Raw genomic sequence first — 22695 nt, 5'->3', positions numbered from 1 at the left:
CATGTGCATAGTAATTTTGAATGGCTGAAAATTCTAAAAAATTGCACTGAACTAATTTCTAGTCAGATTATGGCACAGTATTCCTTAGTATTTTCATTACAAAAAAAATGAATAGAAACTTAAAATGTTCCTACTTAGTTTATTGAATAGGGGCATTTGAGCAAATATAGAAATGCTGGAGGAACTCAGCAGCTCTAGAGTTAAAGATATATAACTGATGTTCTGGGCCTGACCCCTTCAAGGTATGAGTAAAAAGCAGGCGGGTTCCAGCCTACTGTTCTTAAAATTGATGCATACAGTTTGCACTTACAATTTCAGAACTGTTAACCAGTTACACTGCTGTTGGGAAAATTCGAGATCCATATCCACACTGTAGTATACCGGCACTTTTTTGATGCAATAAAGAAAATAAGTTAGAACAGACTATTCTCTTACATTTGAATGGAAGCAGATTTCTGAATGTAGTGAGCAAAATAATTTCTATACAACTGAGGAACATGATCAATAATTCAGCTATCAAATGTGATGTTTCACAAAACAATATGGATTCAGAAACAAAGATAAATTCTGAGGGTTATGAATTTATGAACGAAAGCGGAGGAAGATAAACTAGTTTTGTGCAGTAGAGTTTTAGGTTTTCATGAGTGCCAAGGGAATTGTATGGTGTTGCTCACCTCCACAACTATTAGAGTATCACTTACAATGGAACAGTAAAACATTAGTGGTAAAGTAATTAATTAATTATTAAAATTGCATTATTTTCCCAGTACAAAGATGCCAATAATGACAAGCACATTTAATGGGCTGCTTTAGCATTATAGATTGAATTTTGTCACATTTTGACTTTAAAGTACTTTTTCTACTAAGTTCATTATTATTCAAACCTGTTGAATTGAAATTTGTTTTTTTTAGGCAAAATTACAAGAATTATTCAATGGAATCAAGGACACATTTTCGAATCCAAGCTGCTCTTCTTAAATTGAAATCGTGCACACAAAATGGAACTCGGTTATAGCCTTTTATCCTATTCAACGTTTAAATTATTCTGACCAAACAACATGTGTTAATACCTTTTTCTCTGCAGAATGATACATCTGCATTTACTGCTATTCTGTGAATTTTTCATTGTAGAGAACAATTGCATTCAGGATCTCAGGAATTGAGCACAGCTGGGTTTATGTTTTTTTTCCAGGGAAACAATGACTTATTGGTTTAGTAATCTACAGAACAATTATTTCTTGAAAAATATAGTTGCAAAAATGTAAATACATAATTTCATATGCAACCATAATTGTACAAGATTTTTGGTATGTTGCAAGAATTACCACAGCTGCAGATAGCTTAGTGAATGAAAATACATTACTCAAAATTCATGGACAACAAAAAGCTACGTAGCAAGATCAAATTTAAATAGAGCAAATGACAGAAGCCTTTTTCATAATTAGCCCATATCAACCTAGTAACACATCTTCAGTGAGTGGTTTGAATTGAAATGCATTTATCTGAGCTAAGTCAGTTACTATTGAAGTAGTTTGAAAAAATTGGGGTATTCCATTGGTCACAGACCTCCAATATGATGAACAACATGCCAATACAACCTATCAACCTGGATCCCATGTGAGCATCCCTTCTAGACCATCCTACTATGAGCGACATTATGGAAGACTTTACAGGCTTTGATTATAGCTGAAGAATTTATCTGTTGCAATATGTAATTAAAACCACATTCAATGTTGCACTAGGATTGACACTTTAACTAAGCATTGAGGCCTGAATTCAGAAAACTTCTGCATCACCAACTTACCTTGTGGACTGGAGGGTCAGTAGCAGGATGAAGTCAATAGCAAAAAAAAAAATCAAAAGTTCCATTAAGTATTTTACATTTAGCGTTACTTTCCTTCCAAATAACGTGCCATCTGTGTTTGTTTTACATGGACAATCTGAATAAAAGGTGGTGATAATGTATCTGAAACTTTTTGCTCCTGTTCCACCATTGGACTGCATTATCTCCCTTCCAGAGAACTTTCATGCGCCCATCTCATGACAACAATTTCTCCATCCCCCTGTGCTAATCATCTCCTGCGAGAGATACTCCTTTCTTACCTCATTTAATTAAAAGCATTTCAATAAGAGCACGCTGATCAAGGGTACTTCAATTGCAAGATCTTTTCCCCGGCCAAAATCTGATCTAATTCTTTCTGAAAAGCTAATTTGCAGTCTGCAGCAGAGGTTCAGTGGGCTTTTTTGGGGGGGTGGGATGGAAAGAAGAAACAAACATACAATTACTACTATTTCATAATTTAAATCCACATATACATTGTTCCCGTACCAAAATGAACAATAAGAGTGCTATAAAAGAGACGGATTTCATTCTGCCTCATTTAAAGCATAAATACAGGAATACACTTTCCACCCTGCTTAAATGCAATCAGAAGAGCTCGGTTCTAAAACACGAATCAGAAATTTTCCAATTAATTCTTTGTTGCTTTGTGGAATTGAATAAGGTTGCTTGCTCATGCAAAGTTTCGTGTTCCAGCCATCTCTAGGATAGTCTCAGAATGTCACATTAAACGATGGCTACTACTGATACCCACCCAGTCTCTAATATTTGTAAAAATGATTAAAAAAACATTTAAAGAGAAAAATATTTGTTAAGAACAATCATTTTCTCCTGATTGAAAACTTGTCTCGAGTTTCTGGAGGCACTACAATAATTGTTATTCCATAAAAATAAATTTGAAAATTCCAAGGAACGTTTTACACTTAATTGACTTGACCATATATTGCACATTACACAATTTTTTTTATACAAAGCATTTTGTATAAAAAGTTCTTCCTTTCCATGTGCAGCTGAATTGAGATAATGGAAATTGAAGTACACCAATCAACTCGTTGATAACAGGCCAATTAATGGTTTTTACACGAGACATGGATTTCTTCATTGTATTTATTTTTAATCTAATATAATGGCTTTTGCAGTAATTTTGGAAAAGTTAGCTTTTAAGCTACATGTTAGTCTGTAATATCTCCATGTTTCAAGATCTTGGGATTGGTTCAATAATTATAGAATTTTCAGAGGTATTTGAGTTTTGAAAGTTATTTGTTCTGCTGGATTCAGGACAAAATATTGTTTTAAACATTAAAAATGTAAATATTTTGATTTGTCATTCCTTATTTTTCCTAAGAAACAAATAACACATCTCATATGCCAATTAGAATGCAGAAACTTATTTAGCATTTTTAAGAGGAAAATATTACAATGCATTTCATATGATCAACATGGGTTTAAAATTAATCAAGGAGATGAGGAGGCGCGAAGGGGAAGTTTCCAAGGAGGGTTTTAAAGGGAGAGTGGAGGTCAATAAGTACAGGGAGGGATTTCAGAGCTGGTATCAGCGGTAAGGGAAGATGCTGGAGTTGGAGGAACATAGAATTCTAAGCACATAAAAGGAGGTTAGTAAGAACGAGACAACAAAATAATTCAAGTGCAAAGATGGCATTTGAAAAATGAGATTTTAGTGGAGAAGGATAATATAAACTTAAAGTGAACAAAAGGACGAAGGATAATTGGGACATACGATATAGAATTTTTTGATGAACCAAAGTGGAAGGCAGAAGCCAGTCTGGAAAACAGGCAAATAGTTGAGATTAAAAGTTATAGAAGTATGGATGAAGGTTTAAGCAGCAGATCAGTGAAAGGAGACAGACTACTGGAAGTTTCAAAGAATATAACAGTGCAATGATGCATAGCTAAACCTTTGTAGGAATCCCAGAGCTATGCATCCATAAATCCCTCTGCATTCATCTCACAAGTAACAACCACTATTTAACAAAAGCATCTGCTTCAAATGATTATAATAACTTCTGCAATAAAGCATTAGGTCTAATTTGAATAAACAATAGATCAAGCAGCTCAAAACTGGCCATCCACATGGTGCAATGGACTGTCAAGAGCAGCAGAAATGTTCACCATCAATCTGTAATCTCATGGTCTGACAAGTCTTTCATTCTACCATTATTTAGATAGGGGAACAACTCTGGATCAATAAAGAATGCAGAAGGGTTATGCTAGAAACATCAACATAATTGAAACCTCACAAAACCACATCCATGCTAAACAGCAATACCAACAACAGCTAATTACCAGTGTACTTTCATTCATCAGCAAGGCAATGAAATTTGTTATTGTGCAACAGATGTGTTAATATTAATCCTTGGTTTAATGTTAAAACCATATTTTTATCTAGATATGGCTTAATAAGTTAGTTTTTGGTGGTCAAAGAAACAAAGACAACATATTAGCATTTTAACAGACACACTTGGTTCTTTGCAGTAGTTGTCTTCAGCATCAAATGGCATTTTCAACACCATTGACCACAGAAGCAAGTTTGAAAGACAGAATGGCTGCTGATTGCAGTTGAAGCCAAGAGATTAAAGGATTTACAATGGTTCTTGAGATACTGAAAACTGTTATTTCAGAAACACCTGTAAACGCACAACCATTTTGCTTTCATGTGAGCAGACTTAAATGCTTTCAGTACATCAGTGTGAAAAGACATGAACTTCAAACACAGAAATTATGTCATATATCATGTGACACAAGAGATTTGCCAGAAATATATTAATGAAATGAAAGACAGAATTCAGTTGAAGAAAACCTGCCATTCTGTTAAGATGCAGAAATGACCAGCAGCAATATTTCCTGCAGAGGGGGGAAAAAGCTGCCCATGTTACTCTTGGAAAAGGAGAACACGGAATAAGTGACTTTGAAATAAGTAAGCCCTCTTCTGACTGTCTCTTTAAGATAAAGAGGGCAGTTTCAACATTTGGAACACAGATTCCAAAAGTCTTCATTCAAGAGAAGTACACAGACTCCGGGACTCATAGACAATTGTAAGTTTGAAGAGGCTCAAAAATATGTTGTTTAAAAGTGTGTTATAATTATTTCTTAACTGAAAATTTGAAACATTGGAGGAAATGGATTAAGTCATTCCTCAGTGACCAGTTACAGCCAATTACCTTGAGTTGAGGGTTCAAACCACAATTTCTAAATTTGTGAATGCTAAACCTTGGCAAATATTGTGATCTGCAAGGTAGCTAAAAGGAGGATAAAGATACACAAAGAGAGTGCTGGAAAAACTCAGCAGGTCAACCATCTGTGGAGGCACAAGATGCAAGTTAATGCTTCGGGTTGAAACTATGCATTACGAAATGGGAAGGGGCTGGACAGGCATGAAGAAATTAGTTCAGTAGAGCAAGAGTAGAGAGAAACGGTCTACCAGAGCAGTCCTATTTATGGATCTTAAGTAGGAGATAGAAACTGGCAGTGAGGTTGAGTCATCACGACTTGCGGTTGCAGAGGGGTGATTTCCTGATATGGCGAGATCTGTAATGGTAGAATTAAAATAGTCATACAGCATAGAACAGGCCCTTTGTCCCAATTACTTGATGGCAATCAATATGGAATTCTGGGTGAAACCCATTTGCCTGTACTTGGCTCTTATCCTTACTTCTTACCAAATGTCTTTTGAATGTTGTTAGTCTGCCACTTCTAGATTCTGCTGGAAGCTCTATCCAGATGCAGAACACCTTCTGAATGAATATTTCCTCTCAGGGTCCCCTGAATACTTCTCCTCTTAAATCTATGCCCTCTAGTTTGAAAATCGTCTGCCCTGGAAAAAGGACTGAGTATTCACTTTATCTATGGCCTCATGATTTTGTAAACCTCTATATGAGCCCTCTACCTTCTCCACTCTTAGGAAATAAAGACCCAGCCAAAGCAACCTCTCCATTTAAATCAACCCCTCATCCCAGCAACATCTTAGTGAATCTCCTCTGAACCCCTTCCAATTTATTAACATTCTTCCAAAACTTAACAGTATTCAACAACACTTTGTACAGCTGAATTACTATGTTCCAACTTTTGTACTATAGTTATTAAGTCACCATTAGAAAATAAACAGGGAAGAAAATTAAATGTGGCGCAAGGAAATTCTTTTTCAGACAATGCAGTTGGAATCTGGAATACACTGCAAGGAGATATGATGGAGGCAGGTACATTGTTTGCCTTCAATATGAAATTTAGCTGAGAAAAATGTTCCAAATGACAGAAGGGGCGAGATGGGTGAATAAGCAAGATCTATCCATGAAAGATAGTATGTGCACACCGTGGGCCAAAGTCCTTTACTGAACTACTCTGATTCTTCGAGTAGAATTTGATGGAACCTTGGTAAACTAAAATGTATCTTGGAGAAAACACCCAAATAGTTGGAGTCATACCTTTCACCAATAAATTTGGTTTACTGGAGGTCAAATAGTCCAGCCCCAGCACATCAAAGAGCGAGAACCTCAGGGCAGCACACCTTGATCGAATGTTCGCTGCTGATCTCCCTTCCATCAGAATTGGGGAGGTTCTTTGATGACTGATTACATAACGAATTCCACAACTGCATGCAATAAGACCTAGGTGATATTCAGGCATAGGCTGAATAGTGACAAGTAGCATTTCTACCACAATAGTGCAGGGAATGACCATCTCTTACAAAATTGACCATCAAACCTTGAGATTACCTCACTTTCTACAAGATAGTCTTTCTCCAGCTGGGTCCTTAACCTAACTGGAAACTTCGATGTGTTCTTCTGGAGGTCTTTAAATTTGTATTCAGTACTAATTTTCTCACTTCTCTAGGAGACTTGAGATACCACAAATGCTCTCTGACAAGCACATACATGTTTTTCTATATAAAGGATGAACTTGAAAGTTCATTCTTTTAAATTAAATTTTATTAAATTTAAATACAGCACAGTAACAAGCCCTTTTGGTCCATGCCACCCAATTAACCTACAATCTCGACAAGTTTTGAATGGTGGGAGTAAACCAGAGTGCCTGAAGGAAACCCACACAGACATGGGGAGAACGTACAAACTCCTTACAAACAGCACCAGATACAAATGCCGGTCGCTGACGCTGTAACAGTGTTGCGCTAACTGGTATGCCAATCCGAATTCCATTCTAAATTTTCATTACAATAGAAAAGGATTTTAGTTCCTTTTAATATGAAATGATCACAAACGAATCAGACTTGTGCAAAGAATGATGCATGATCTTAGATGATGAATTCAGTTATTAAAAATATATCCATTAGTTTACAAAAATTTGCAAATCTTCTGGATTATTCATTCTTATTGTTTAATGCAAATATCATTTGGTGAAAGGACAAATTTATAGGCATCAGCTTTAAAGATTCATGTCAATACTATAAGATAACCCTGAATCTTTCATACTGATGGAGCTATTCCGCATTTACAAATGCAAGTGATAAATATCATTTTTTGAGATGCAGGCTCTGATCATTGAAAGTTTTGAGAGCCTGAATCTCAGTGTTGAATCTGGAGAATTTTGACAGAAATATTAATTACTAGCTGGAACGGAACCTTAATAAAAGGAAATCAATACAATAAATGGTAGCATGTCTTTAAAAATGCAGTCTTCTTAGACAAATACAGTCCATGTAGAACTTTGATATTAACAGAAAATTGTCAAGATTTTAGTCACTTATCTACATTACTAAGAATCAATTTGGAATATTAAACCTTTGATTAGGGGATATTACAAGAAAAAGTCCATTATAACTAGTCTTCAAAATATTTGTTTCCAATAGCAGTGATTGCAATTATATTTAAAAGTTATAACTTGAATGATAACAATGGTTCTTAGGAACTTTCTCTTAGTGCCTGGACCAATTTAAAACAAGTTTAAATACATAAATGTGATCACACATAAATATTAGATTTAGCAGCAAGTGAAAGTTTAACTCAGTAGTTTTCAAACTTTCTTTCCATTCACATACCACCTTAAGCAATCCCTTACTAATCACAGGGCACCTATGGTATAGGGATTACTTAAGGTGGTATGTGAGTGGAAAGAAAAAGTTTGAAAACCACTGGTTTAACTGGAAACTTCAATGTGTTATTCTGGAGGTCTTTAAACAATTAGATGTGCATATTAGGTTTAAAGAATAATGAGACGATTGTGTAGAAGTCGGTATTACAGTTGAGGGGGCACAAAAAACCATTCAAAATTGTGTTTTTAGTTTTTACAGTTTTTAAATACTTGCTGTTTTAATCAAGCCTATAAATTATACATGAATCTCTGCTTTTTGGAATGTGCAATGCTTTTAATAAATAATTTGAATTGATGATTCACGATTAGACAAGTGAAGATAACAAGTGTTCCTCAACAACCCCACCCCGCAATGCAGTGATAGCAGTTACTGCTGCAATTTGAATGTGTTATGCAGTATTTCCCTCACATTATTGCCCTTAGGACCTTAGTATGACCAGCCTTTTTACTCACAGAATAAAATTAGGCAAAAATGTTTAAAACATAAAACAGTTCTGTTATAAATCAATATTTCAAAACATCCAGAAGAACCTAAACAATGAAAAAGCATCATATTTATTAAGACAAGTTGATGACCAATAAATAAAACTGGAGAAAATTGAACATTGGTTATACAACTTGTGATGAACATTACAACCTTCTACTTTTCAGCAAATTTGAGTAGATAATGCAGTAAAATAGCTTATGATGTGCAGAGAAATATTTTATACCATATAGCCAGGAATTTCACTTTGTATGTTTAAATATTTTGAAATTTTAACCAAATTACTAAGTTTGGTTTTAAGAATTTGCAATTTTTGTAAACATTTTTTCCTTAGCAAAGTCTTTTCATGAAAATTTCCAAAAGGTCTTGAGCAAACTTAATGTTAGTGGCTATACAGTTGTACAGTAGTAAGCAACAATAATCTGTTGACTCGAAGTAAAAAAAAGTAACAACTAAAAACATCATCTTTCTGTCCCCAACAATTTCTCCCAATGTAATCAAAAACAAAATATTCAAATGTTCATATCCAAGATGCACTTAAAAGCATGGAATCATGAGTTCAATAAACTATGAATTAAGGTAGTAATATGCCTAAACTAATGGGGGTTTAATTTATTTTCATTGTTTTATACAAATAAGGCTTAGTTGAACTGAAATTAGCAAAATTATGGTCCTATGCTTTTATTGAACCATTTTAGAATTATAGTACAGGTTTACAACCTAGTCCAAAATTCTTCTCATTTTTGGAATGGGGTCAATGGGGTAAAGGAAATAAAATGCATGATAACTTAACACTCAAAAGTGATTCCATTAAGAAATAATGGATTTCCATGTTGGTCTACAAAAGCGTGAAAATCTAGTGTTGATACCACTCAGATCTTAGCAATATTAAAAATAAAACATATTTTGGATGGTGGGGAAATGCAAATTTCAACATCAAAAGCACTAATAAACTGCACAATCAATTTCATTAAAGTAGCATATAGTTTATCAAGTATAAAATCAAGCTGCCACCAAGCTATTCAAGGAGGCAAGCCATTTATTAGAAAGTTGGAGAACTAAGGGTCTTCGAATTATATCAAAACAAAATCCTTGTTTATGCTGGTAACAGAAGTGCCTAAAACATACCACCACTAAACTAAAAGTCTATCCAACTCACCATTGCTGAACCAAAGTGTAAGGTCACATAAATAAAATGAAACAAAAATTGTTAGCTTCACACACAACACTCGTGATTACTCCCACTTATTGGTATACCTCACAATGGGCACATTAATAAGGTTGAAATTTAAACATTTACTGTAAAAATGTACAGTTAAAGTTAATGGAATGGTCACAAAAGAAACAGCTGTAAATACTATGTTTATCCATTAAAATATTGCACAAATCCAGGGGTTTTTTCCCCCCCACTGATTTAAGATCAATGTGTCTCAACCATTTAGTGGCAGCTATTGCAATATTTGTCCCTCACATAACAGGGGAAACATCTGATTTAATATCTTACCTTTTATTATGCAAACTATATCAATTAAAGGTAGAACCTTCAGGTATTTTCAGCAAACAATTTTCCTCTCACTAGTCATCTGGGCAGCTTCCATTAGTTTGAAATTCCTGCAAGCCACATAGCAGTACTCAAAAATCCATAATCTTGTATGCAATATAGGAGTAGAATAAATTTTGAAAATGCATCTGTCTTTACTTGAAGTTTTGCATACCATTGGAATTGCTTGATGCTCAAATGTAGTCATTGTAATCATTCATTGTGATCAGAGTCATACCCTGAATCAATGTTTTTGAGCACTCATAACAAGACACCATTTCAAAAGACCTAAGGCCATGAGTTCCATTTGTAATGGAAAAAAACTGTGCAAAAAAGCTTTAAATTTCTACTTTGTGCCAGTGTTACAGATTAGTGTGATTTTTTTTTTTAAAAAAAGAGAAAACTCCAGGTCCAATGATGTATTTCATCATTTCACAATTTGATCTTTTTCCATACAACAGCTTTTGAGGGCAGGATTTTTACAAAAAATATCTGCAAACTTAAAAAGATAGTGACAAATTGCATTAAAAAGTTGCATTACATCATCTGAACTCCCATTTTTTTCAAATGGGCTTGGCAAATATATTTTCATTGAGAATACCCCTTAAAACTGTTTTCTGTTTTATAACAGATTCAATTTGAGATTCTCCAGCTTCATGGTTTCTTTTCCCTGCAACTCATGCCATACTAATTAAATAATTTAATTGCATCATGACCTGGTACATGCCAATCAAAGTAAACATTGCATTGCAAATATCATTATTCTTATCAGCATAATTTGAATTTTGAATGGTTTTATAGAACACCAGAATTAAGATCAGTAATTTGTTCAATTGTAAAATTAAAATAGAATTCAGTTAATGTATCAAAATTTAAGTACATCCATGGACTTACTGCTTCTACATTGTGCACTTCAGGAATTTTACACAAAACATAGTCGCTTCAGGAAAATGACTCAGCATCATTACTAATGATCAGAGATCTATTACTACACAACATTTTTCTTCAACCAAAATTCTGTACAAAAACATACGAATTCAAGCCAAGTGATCCTTAAAATACGATGGTAAACAAACATTTTAATTTTCTGCACAAATTGTTCACTACAGTGGCACCTAGAGTTTTCCTATAAGCAAAGCCTTGACCAAAATGTTAATATACCCTCAAATCTCTACTGGAACAAATCTAAGCAAAATACTAAACACGCTGCACTACAGAAACAGTATCCTTTAAGTTAGCAGAAAAAAACACTTCATTAATTTCTCGTCACATCCCAGCAAATAAGCTTTGGGTAGTTGAACACTTAGACGATCAAAGAATATAGAAGTAATATTATTTTGTCAAGGATCCTACAGACCTAACACATCAATCTTTGAAGAGGATCCTCTGGCCTAAACAAGCATTAGAAATACTATCTATTTGTCATAAACTGCAGGCAGGCACCTCCACAGACATATATACCTGTATGTGCATATGCTAAATAAATAAGCCATAGCAGATTGATAATTTGAGAGCTCTTGAATTAAAAATGTTCTCCAGATAACTTTATACCAAGAGAGAAAGTAAGCACCCATTATTCCTGAGAGTTCTGCTGCATGGGACACTGACAACTATTTAGATTGAAATACCATTCTAGGCATCAAATAAAATGCTAAGAACGTTCAAAGAGGATACTGTTTCTTTAACATGCAAGCACGTTTTACAAAAATATTTGAAATGTGTCACAGCAAAATCATTTCTGTGCTAATATGACCAAATTAATGGTCACGATTTACTGTTTCCAATGTGTTTGCTCATTTATATTTAAGTACATAACATGTGGTCAGGACTTTGTAGATTATTTTTAAATAACAGCATTTAAGTATATGCATATAAATTTTTTAACAATTGCAGTCATGAGTTATTATCAGTGTTGTACTTAGTACATGATCGCATACAATCAGGGTTCTCCAAATCTCTGACTCTTTGGCTCAGTGGTAGAGATCAGGATTTATTTCTTCCATGGTATCACACACGCAAAGCCTTCTCAGTTGGTTTCGTATGAAGAAAGCAAAGCAGCATCCACTGGTTCCATACAAGAAGGACATGTGAAGGATCGCATTAGCCAATCATCTATACAGTCCAGGTGATAAATATGCATGCATGGAAGAAACCTAATTGGATCACCATAAACAAAGTCCATCATACATATAACACACCTGAAAAGCAAAAAAAAAACTTATTATGCACAAAAAAAAGTTACAGCACAAATTATTTCAACAGTTCTTCATATGGTTCTTTGTAAACAATTTGGCCATAATTAAATGAGCAGTAATTTTTCTTTGTTTGAAAATTGTTCAATATCTCATGCCTGCAAAAAGCCAACATCCCAGGTTCATCCATCATGATCGCTACTGACACCCCAGACCCATTAAAAATGGTGACACAAGAGAACACTGCTGGGGGAGAAAGAGACTGAGGGAGTCCTTACCTTTGCCCTGGACCCCAAGTTTCACAATGTTTTGCCCAACAATAGGTCAAAACTAAACCAAACCACCTACTAACATCCTCAATGCTGTTGACAAACCAGCAATTCTCCTAGCTGAAGGGTGGTTAGAAGAAACAGTAATGAGAAGACAAGACTGTCTTTGCAAAGGGCACTTCTTTACCCAGACAGGTCCAGTAATAAAGGACTAAGCCCTGAAGGACAAAACTATCAAACTCTATATCTGAGGAGAGAATCACAAGGGATAAATCCTTAACCACAGATCTAACAGATTCATTTCTGTCCTCATATCAACTCAAACCATTCAACCATGATTCAATAAAGTTAAAAAGACATGTTTAGCTCAACATCAACCATACATCAAGGTGCTAATCTGGCAAAACAGCAGCCTTATAAAGAAAGCAGTGTGCAAGAGTGAACTGATCCCATAACCAACAGACCCAAGCAAAGCTCTACAATCCTCCTACATCTCAGGCATCTTTGTGGTGAATCGTTAAACAGGTTTTCTTTTGGGGGGGGGGGGGGGGAGGTGGTGGTTCAGGGCACAGGAAGAATATTGATAGGTTCTTGGAACAATACCATCCATAACATTGATAGTCCAGCATTAGAGCCAAAGGGTGAAGGATTTTCCACCAGATTGTCCAAAGTGCCAAAGAGATGATCCATTATAACATTAAAGTTGTTTTTTTTTTAAACATACAGCATTGTAACAGGCCATTTCAGTCCTACGAGTCCATGCCGCCAATTTGCTCCCCATTAACCTACACCCTGGGATATTTTTGAAGGGTAGCAGGAAACCGGAGCTCCCAGAGAAAACCCACGCAGACACAGGGAGAATGCACAAACTCCATACAGAAAGTGCGGGATTCGAACCCAGGTCCTGATCACTGGTGTTGTAAGAGTTGTGCTAACCACTAGACCAACTGTGTCGCCCAATGGCCTAACCAATATAATCTTCAACTAAACAGATTCATATACCATACTAGGAAACAACTGATGGCAGTGGATATGTGACCAATTTTGTATGGGAAAGCTCATAATCCAGAAGAATTCATCCATCCATATTCATGCAATCTTGAAAGTTGCACGATACATTACATCCCTAAAATCCAACTAATCCCTCCACTCGTAATTAGAAGCAAAATGAAGAAAAATTTTGTTGACAGAGCCATCAAGCATCTTATCAATGGAGGGGGGGGGGGGGGTGGCAAGATGGCCTAAGGATCAGATGTGCCTTCCAGTCCTCTCCTGACTCTATCTTATTGTTTTGTCTAGAAATGCCCGTTAAAATTCTTTAAAAGTTTAGATAACTTCAGTGCTGTTAATTTAACTTATGATGGTACAATTGGTGCAAAAAAAAAGGGATATTAAATAATGATGATGTTAGTTTAAGATGAAGTGAGAGTTGGGGGAGAGAACTGGATAGGCACTATTTTCTGAAAGTCATCTGCTACGTGTGAGTTATCTCACACCCATTTTTTTTTGGGAGTTACCGCATTGTGCGGTTTAGACGGGAGGGGGTATTTTTAACCTCCTACCCGTTTTTTTTTCTTTTTCTTTTTTTTGTATTATTAGATTAAAGATTGAAGGGTTTTTTTTTGTTTAAATAATTTTTAAAAAATTATTATTTTTTCTTTTTCTTTTCTCTTCTTTCTTTTTTTTGATCGTATTAAGAGAGGGTAAGGGGGTAAGAGTTGGGGGGGTTTTTTCTAACTGTTGTAAGACATGTCGAAATTTAAATTTGCTTCTCTTAATGTTCAGGGTTTGAATAATCCTATAAAACGTAAGAAAGTACTTGCTTATTTAAAAAAACTTAAAGTAGATGTGGCCTTTTTACAGGAAACTCATTTGACAGATAAAGAACATTTGAAACTTAAGCGGGACTGGGTTGGACAAGTCTTCTATTCTTCATTTAATTCAAAGGCAAAAGGAGTTGCGGTTTTGGTACATAAGAATTTACCGTTTCAATTGCAAGACGAGGAGAAAAATGGAGGAAGACTACTTAAGTTGAATTGTATGATCTCTAATGAAGCCTGGACTTTGATTGATGTTTATGCTCCAAATGTTGAAGACACTACTTTTATTACAGAAATATCTTTATTATTGGGACAAGCTAATTCCAATGTGATGATTGGGGGGGATTTAAATATGGTATTAGAACCGTTATTGGATAAGTATCCAAAGCTAATTAAGAAATCTAAGATGGCGATACATATGGCTAATATGATGAAAGATTTGAATTTAGTTGATATTTGGTGTAGATTTAATCCTACACAGAAAGACTTTTCTTTTTATTCTTCTCGACATAATTCTTTTTCAAGACTTGATTATTTTTTAATTTCGGCACATTTACAGGATAAGGTTATATCTGTGGATTATAAGGCAAGGTTAGTCTCAGACCATTCATTGTTATTACTGGAATATCAAAGTTCTCAAGTTACACAACATACTTTAAGATGGAGATTTAATACTATGTTACTACAAAAGCCAGAATTTATTGTTTATTTGAGAAAACAAATTGAGGATTTCATTGCTAATAATGTTCACTCTGTTTCTGATCAGTTTGTTTTGTGGGACGCAATGAAAGCTTTTTTACGAGGTCAAATTATCAGTTATGCATCCAAACTGAAGAAAGAGAGAGTTAGAGAAACTGAGGATTTGGAGAAGAAAATAACAATCTGTGAAAAAGAATTTCAAAAGAAAGCTACTGAATTCCAAAAGATCCAATTAACTAATTTAAAGTTGAAGTATAATAAGTTACAGTCATATCGATTTGAATGTTTGTTGAATCGTTCAAAAAATAAATTTTATGAATGGGGTGAGAAAGCTCATAAAGTATTAGCTTGGCAATTAAAAAAAGAACAGTTATCTAGGATTATACCAGCTATTAGAAATAAATCGGGTATTACTTTTAGTCAAAAAGAAATTAACGATGAATTTTGTAATTTTTACAAAAAACTTTATTTGACTGTATGTAAAGAGATAAAATAAGATGCAATAGACTCTTTTTTGAAAAATATTAATTTACCACAGTTATCTCAAGACAACAGACAAGAGTTAGATAAACCTTTTACGGATAGTGAAATTGAAATGGCTATAAAAGATATGCCAAATGGAAAAGCGCCTGGTGGAGATGGTTTTTCCTATTGAGTTTTACAATACTTTTTATGTTGATATATCTTCCTTATTTAAGAATGTAATACAACAACTTTATGATACTTTTCAATTACCTGAGTCCTGTTCTAATGCTATAATTACAGTTATACCAAAAAAAAATAAAGATCCCTTACAGGTAGCTTCTTACCATCCTATATCTTTGTTAAATGTAGACTATAAAATAGTGGCTCAAGTTATGGCTAATAGGTTGGCTCAGTATTTACCAAAGATAATACATCGTGATCAAACAGGTTTTATAAAAAATAGGTATGCTTCGGATAATATTCTACGATTATTTACTTTGAGAAATAGATCTAAATCTCAGAAGAATTATCCAATGGTGGTTTCATTGGATGCAGAAAAGGCATTCGATAGAGTAGAATGGAAGTTTTTATTTAAAGTACTTGAAAAGTTTTCATTTGGTCTTTCATTTATTGGTATGATTAGGGCTCTGTATAATGGTCCGAAAGCTAGAGTTGTTACTATTGGTTTGCTTTCAAAATCCTTTAATTTAACAAGACCTACTAGACAAGGATGTCCATTATCATCCGCCTTGTTTGCTTTAGTTATTGAACTTCTAGCACAATTAATACGTCAGAATGATAGTATCAAAGGTATGAGAGTCTTGAATGAAGATTATAAAATAAATTTATTTGCGGATGACGTTTTGCTGTATTTGGTGGATCCTGATGTTTCTCTGCCAGCACTTCAAGATTCCTTAGAGATTGGCCAATTATATAAACTCAATTATAATCCACTAATGAAAAAATTACAGGACGATTTAGAGCATTGGAAAGATCTACCACTAACACTGATAGGAAGGATAAACTGTATTAAAATGAACATTTTTCCAAGGATATTATACTTATTTCAGGCATTGCCAATACAACTGACAGAAAAATTCTTCAAAGAGTTAAAAAAAATAATAAGGAAATTTTTATGGAGAAGGGGGAAACCGAGGATAGCACTAGATAAATTAACAGAATGGTATAAACAAGGAGGCTTACAATTGCCAAACTTTAAAAATTATTATAGAGCCGCACAATTAAGATACCTATCAGATTTTTATCAAACAAGGGAAAAACCAGACTGGACGAGATTAGAATTAGATAAAATAGGGGAAAAGAGACCTGAACACATATTATATAAATGGGACGAAAAATTGGTAAAACATAGAACTTCTCCAGTATTACATCATCTCCTCAATATTTGGAAGATTCATGTAGAAAGAAATAAAACAAATTATCAATTACCAAAACTAATATTGACGCAAAATAAGCTACTCCCTTTTACAATAGATAACCTTTCCTTTAGAGAATGGGAAAAAAAAGGGATTAAAAGAATAGAAAATTGTTTTTCAGGAAGTAGATTCTTATCCTTTAAACAAATGAGAGATAAGTATAATATAACTGGAGATACAGCGCTGGCATATTACCAGCTGAGATCCTACTTGAAGGATAAATTAGGAAGCAATTTGAGTTTACCAGAGGGAAGCAACCTTGAATATGTGATTACAGATACAATGTTAATCAAAAGATTTATAACAAATATGTATATTAAACTGCAAGAAAAGGAGAATGAGGAAACAAATGGTAAAACTAAACAAAAATGGGAACAAGATTTAAATATAAAGATAAAAAAGGAAACATGGGAGAAATTATGTTCTGGAACGATGAGAAATACAATAAATACGAGGCTACGTATGATACAATATAATTGGTTACACAGACTATACATTACACCGCAAAAGTTAAATAAATGGGACCCAACAGTATCTGATAGATGTTTTCGATGTAAAAAAGAAATGGGAACAACAATTCATGCAATCTGGACATGTGAGAGAGTAGAAAAATTTTGGGATGATCTCAATCAGATATTAAATAAAATAACAGAAAACAATATACCAAAGAATCCAGAGATCTTTCTCCTAAGTAACATAAAAAACAAAGAATTTGGAATTGATTTGGAGGATGCACAAAAAAGATTTGTTAAGATAGCCCTAGCCGTAGCAAAAAAATGTATTATGTCAACCTGGAAATTGGAAGATAATTTGAAAATACAACAATGGTATATAGAAATGAATAAATGTATACCATTAGAAAAAATAACATATAGTTTAAGAAATAATATTGAAATATTCGAACAAATATGGGAGCCTTACATTAAATACAATAGTGAAAACCTACCGGGGACAAACATTACCTAAGTTGATGGAAGGAGAAGGAAAGAAAAGAATGGACTCAGTAGAATTTCTGGTGTATTTTTGTTGAATGACAACATTGTCTGACTGGTTTAATGCAACCTAGATTGTATACCTAAAATGGATGAGAGGGGGGGGGGGGTGGGGGGTGGCGGAGGGGGGGGGGGGGGGGGAAAAGTCACTATATATGTGTGAAAAAGAAAAAGTGTATATCATGGCTAATGTGATTTATGGTGTGAAAAAAAAAAAGATTCCTTAGAGATTTATGGTCAATTATCTGGTTATAAGGTTAATTGGACTAAAAGTGAAATTTTATCAATTAGTAAAGATGATTATTCAATATTTAGAAATATTGCGCATTTGAAGTGGACGAAACAAATTAAATATTTGGGAATTAATGTTAATACTGACTACCAAAATTTATATTCACTTAATTATCTTCCTTTAATGAAGAAGATTAAGGCAGATTTAGTTAAATGGAAAGATTTACCTTTGGGTTTATTAGGAAGAATTAATACTATAAAAATGAATATTTTTCCTCATATACAATATTTATTTCAATCAATTCCTTGTTGTTTACAAAAAAGATTTTTTAAGGATTTATATAAAGTAATTAGGGATTTTTTGTGGAAAGGAAAATTTCCTAGGGTGGCGTTGAAAAAATTGATGTGGGATTTTCAATTTGGAGGGTTACGGCTACCTAACTTTCAATTTTATTATGAAGCAGCTCAATTTAGATTTCTTAGCGCATTAATGGCCACACAAGATACGCCTAGTTGGGCACAGATAGAATTGGTAGTTATTTCTGAAAAATTTTTGAATGAATTTTTATTTCGATGGAATAAAAATTTGTTACGAACTTATGATGTACCAATATTGAAACATTTAATGAATTTATGGACATTAAATGGGATTGAAAAATAAGTGGTCGGGAAGATTACCATTATATAATAATCAACTTGTTCCTTTCACGGTATCTAATACTATTTTGAAACAATGGGAGGAGAAAGGAAGACATAATTTATCTGACTGTTTTTTAGAAGGTCATTTTTGTTCTTTTGTAGAATTGCAAAAGAGATTTGATATAAGTGGTTATTCTATATTTGTGTATTATCAGTTAAGATCTTTTGTAAAACAGGTATGCGGTCGTCAAATGAATTTACTGTCTGAAACTGATTTTGAGAAATATGTGCTCTCATTTCCAAAAAAGGGTTATATATCAGGTTTGTATCGTATTTTGTTGGAAAGTGAAAGTAAAATAGATTGGGATAAAGATAAAATGAAATGGGAAAAAGATTTAAGTTTAACAATAACTGAAGAAGATTGGTCTGAAATCTGCTGTAATAGTGTTCGAAAATTGATTAATGCTAGATTGGCGATGATTAATTATAGTTTTATACATCAATTATATTTAACACCCGAAAAACTAAAAAAATTTGGTTTTAGTGATCAGGTTTCTGGTACTTTTTTTACATGCTGTTTGGTTGTGTGATTGGTTACAACAATTTTGGAAAGGTATTCAATCTGTATTTAATAATCTATATAATCTTCATATTGTATTAGACCCTGATATATTTTTATTAGGGAATATGCAACCGTTGATTGATTTAGAATTAGATAATTATCAGATCTCTTTTATTTACTTAGCGCTGGCAGTGGCCAAGAAATGTATAGCGATTACTTGGAAGAATAGAAATGTATTGTCTTTAGATAGGTGGTATTCAGAGATGAAGTTTTGTTTGGTTATGGAAAGAATATCTTTTTCTATACAAGATAAGATGTCTTTTTATGAGTTAAAGTGGAGCCCATTTATTGATTATATACAATTTAAATGTTTGAATTAATCATTTTTTTTCTTTAAAAAAAACTTTTTTTATTATATATTTTTTCTATCTATATATATATATATGTTTTCTTTTTTTCTTTTTTTTCTAGTTTTTTTTAGTTGTTTTTTTTCGTTTAAGATTTTTTTTCATATATATTCTTATATAATAATTTTTTTTTGGATTAATAATTAATACTTAATTAATATTTTTGTTTTTTTTATATATATCGATCTTTTTTTTAAGATATATATACATCTTAAAAAAAATTATACTAATAGTATTAATTCTTCACTCTTTATCGTGGGGGTGGGGAGGGGGGGTTTAGGGGTTAAAAATAGTTTTTTTTTTAGTCTTAATTTTTAGTTGTTAGGGGGAGATGCCGAGATTGGTATTGTATTAACTATGTTACTTTGTACTTGTATTACTTTATTTTGTATTTTTTCTGTATGTGAATTACTTACTTTCTTCATATGTTAAAATTAGTAAATAAAGTTTCGAAGAAAAAAAAAAGCATCTTATCAATTATCTTTCAAAGTTTATACTGGTTACCAGCCAGACTACCCAACCTTAGGTTCCATTAGAGTTGACCAAACATGTGAGCTAAATTTCAGAACTAATAATAATCTGATGTGACATTAAAAGGCACTAAAACCTCACACCAATAGGCATAAAGAGGAAAGTGCATTACTGAAGTGATCACCCAATGAACAAAGGAAGATGACAGCAATTTGTTTTAAATTGGTGCAGGAGTTCTTCAGTGTAGTGTGCTTAACCCAAAGTCAGATGCCTGAACCATATCTTTCCCTTCATCACAAGGTCAATGGCAGGTTTTTTGATATGGTGATTAAATAATGTTTCATTCAAGTTGTAGTTCTTCAAATAAAGCATCAGGGCCTGCTGACAGGGCCTGAAATTAATCTCAGACAATGATCACCTGCAACAACATCTACCAAACTATCCTTTGACATTCCATAGTAATGTCATGCCAAGTCCCCAGAAATAACATCATTGGGTTCACCACCAAATATAGACTTAGTTGGACCAAATACAGTGACAACAAAAGCAGGCCAGATGCATATGATGAACATTCTCAATTTTCCAGGACATGTGCTACTCCAATAACATTTAAATATCATCATCCAGAACAAAGCAGAAACAGCTCGCACAATTAGCACATCATCCAGCTCATGTCACATAATATCCTTACTTACAAGTTCTAACTATGGCTGGATGCAAATATGTACCATACTCATATAACAGTCGAATTTTGTAGATTAATTTTTAGGGTTAAATTTAGGGGTCAACCATAACACGCATACTAATTTTAGCCATGGTAAGCACCTGTGTCACTAGGGTGCACAAGTGGTTGGGACCAGATGGTAAGTTCATGTTCAAGGTTTCAGAAGCTCAGGTAGGTAGGCAGCCAGGAGCAGATGGCAAGTCCACGTTCAGGGCGTCAGGAACTCGGAATGGTGGGTAGCCAGGGTCTAAGCAAGAGTATTCAGTCGGGGAATCAGGATCTCCAACAAGTGGCCTAGGCAAGAGTCCATGGTCAGGGAGTCAGGAGTTCCAGCGGGTGGGCAGCCAGGGCCCAGGTGAGAGCCCACAGTTGGGGAGTTGGGAGCTCCGGTGGGCAGGGAGTCAGGCCAAAAATAAGGGGGTCGACTTTTACAAGCAATATGATAAATACCAGATTTTTGGGCCAAAAATATGGAGGTTCACTTTTACATGGTATCAACTATCACATGAGTATGTACTATATTAACAGCAACACTGGAAATATCTCTCCAAAAGCAATCAAGTGAGGGAGGGAGCTCACAAATGCTGACTGTGGCAACGAACCCCACATTATACAAATATGCAAGTTGTCACAATTTGGGGTCCTGAGTTCAAAATGAAGGAAATGAGCAGAAAATATGCAAAATGAACCATGGGAATTAACCAAGGGACATAGAAATTAATCAGAATAAATAGAATGGTACCACATAATGAGTTGATGCAGATCCAACATTTAAAAAGCAGCAGCGGTTGGACATTAGACAAAACAATGTACAACAGTGCAAAACAAAAAGGGGGAATATACAGATGGGGTGTATTTTTAATTGATAATAGCCTTGATTATCATAGAATTTATTTTTAAATAACCATTATAACCATAAATAACTTTTAGTACTAGGATAATTGCAGAAACCACCTCATGGAATGGTCAGCATTTGTTTTCCCCAGCAAGTTTGGTTTGTAACTTTACAGTGATTTAATTAAAAGAAATAAAAGCTCACTCTCTAATTTTCTTTTCAGATCCATCTCTCCCTGGGTCATAGACTCCTTTGGGCAGGTGCTGAATAAGGCCTATTCGTTGCGCTATTCTAATCTGTTCTTCTTCAGTAAGTTGAGTAGCCAGCCGAGTCTGACTTGGAGTAGGATGATAAACAGGAACCGGAACTTGTTCCTAAGGGAAGAATAATTTATAAGGATGATTATAAAACACACTGAAACAATAAATGTGTTATTACAAATACCATAATGAATTATTTAGTTATAGAATCATAAAGATATCTAAACTATCACACTAACATTCTTTAAAAGACTATCAAGGCAGTTGCACAAACAAACCTGTTGAAAACCATATCAAGTTGAGACAATGAATGGTGATCCAATCAATGTTCCACTCCTTAATGACAGTAGAGCCCAGAACAAGTGCAAGGGAGAGATAAACAAATTACATGACCAGCCATACAAATAGAATGACTGTGAGAACAGATTAGATCACATCTGCCCAAGAGCCTTTTTCATCATCTGCAAAATATAAGTCAACCCAATGAACAATCCATCGGTTTTAGTCTCTACCCCATTTCAGATAGGTTTTCTCCACCTTCTGATCAGAAACTTAAAACATGCCTGCTGAGATGTTTTTTTAAGCATCAACCAATTGACACTATGGGGCCAAAAAAGTGCACTAATGTGTCTACCTCCTTGGACGTTCAAAGAAATTTGCCACGTTCCCAATGTTCCTTACCAAGTTTTATACATGTACTATAGGAAGTATCCTATCGGGCTGCATCACAATGTATGCATGGGAACTGCTCTACCCAAAATCACAA

The 22695-nt window shown here is 34.1% G+C and overlaps 2 protein-coding genes across 9 annotated transcripts in view; one reads left to right on the top strand and one right to left on the bottom strand.

The window, feature by feature from the left end:
- ttc39a (tetratricopeptide repeat domain 39A) overlaps window positions 1-1972 on the top strand; it is a 91769-nt gene extending 89797 nt beyond the window's left edge. For all 7 annotated transcript variants that reach the window (XM_069938624.1, XM_069938622.1, XM_069938621.1 and 4 more), the window contains one exon: window positions 913-1972. In XM_069938624.1, coding sequence (XP_069794725.1) covers window positions 913-1015 — 103 coding nt within the window. In that variant the 3' untranslated portion in view covers window positions 1016-1972. The remainder of the gene's footprint in view (window positions 1-912) is intronic.
- rnf11b (ring finger protein 11b) overlaps window positions 1-22695 on the bottom strand; it is a 58238-nt gene that overhangs the window by 2746 nt on the left and 32797 nt on the right. For both annotated transcript variants that reach the window (XM_069938628.1, XM_069938629.1), the window contains exons 2-3: window positions 21874-22043; window positions 311-12125 (exon numbers count right to left, since the gene is read on the bottom strand). In XM_069938628.1, coding sequence (XP_069794729.1) covers window positions 11954-12125; window positions 21874-22043 — 342 coding nt within the window. In that variant the 3' untranslated portion in view covers window positions 311-11953. The remainder of the gene's footprint in view (window positions 1-310; window positions 12126-21873; window positions 22044-22695) is intronic.

The sequence above is a fragment of the Narcine bancroftii genome, chromosome 5 (assembly GCF_036971445.1).
Source record: "Narcine bancroftii isolate sNarBan1 chromosome 5, sNarBan1.hap1, whole genome shotgun sequence".
Classification (NCBI taxonomy): Eukaryota; Metazoa; Chordata; class Chondrichthyes; order Torpediniformes; family Narcinidae; genus Narcine; species Narcine bancroftii.
This window is presented reverse-complemented; position numbering and strand designations above follow the sequence as displayed.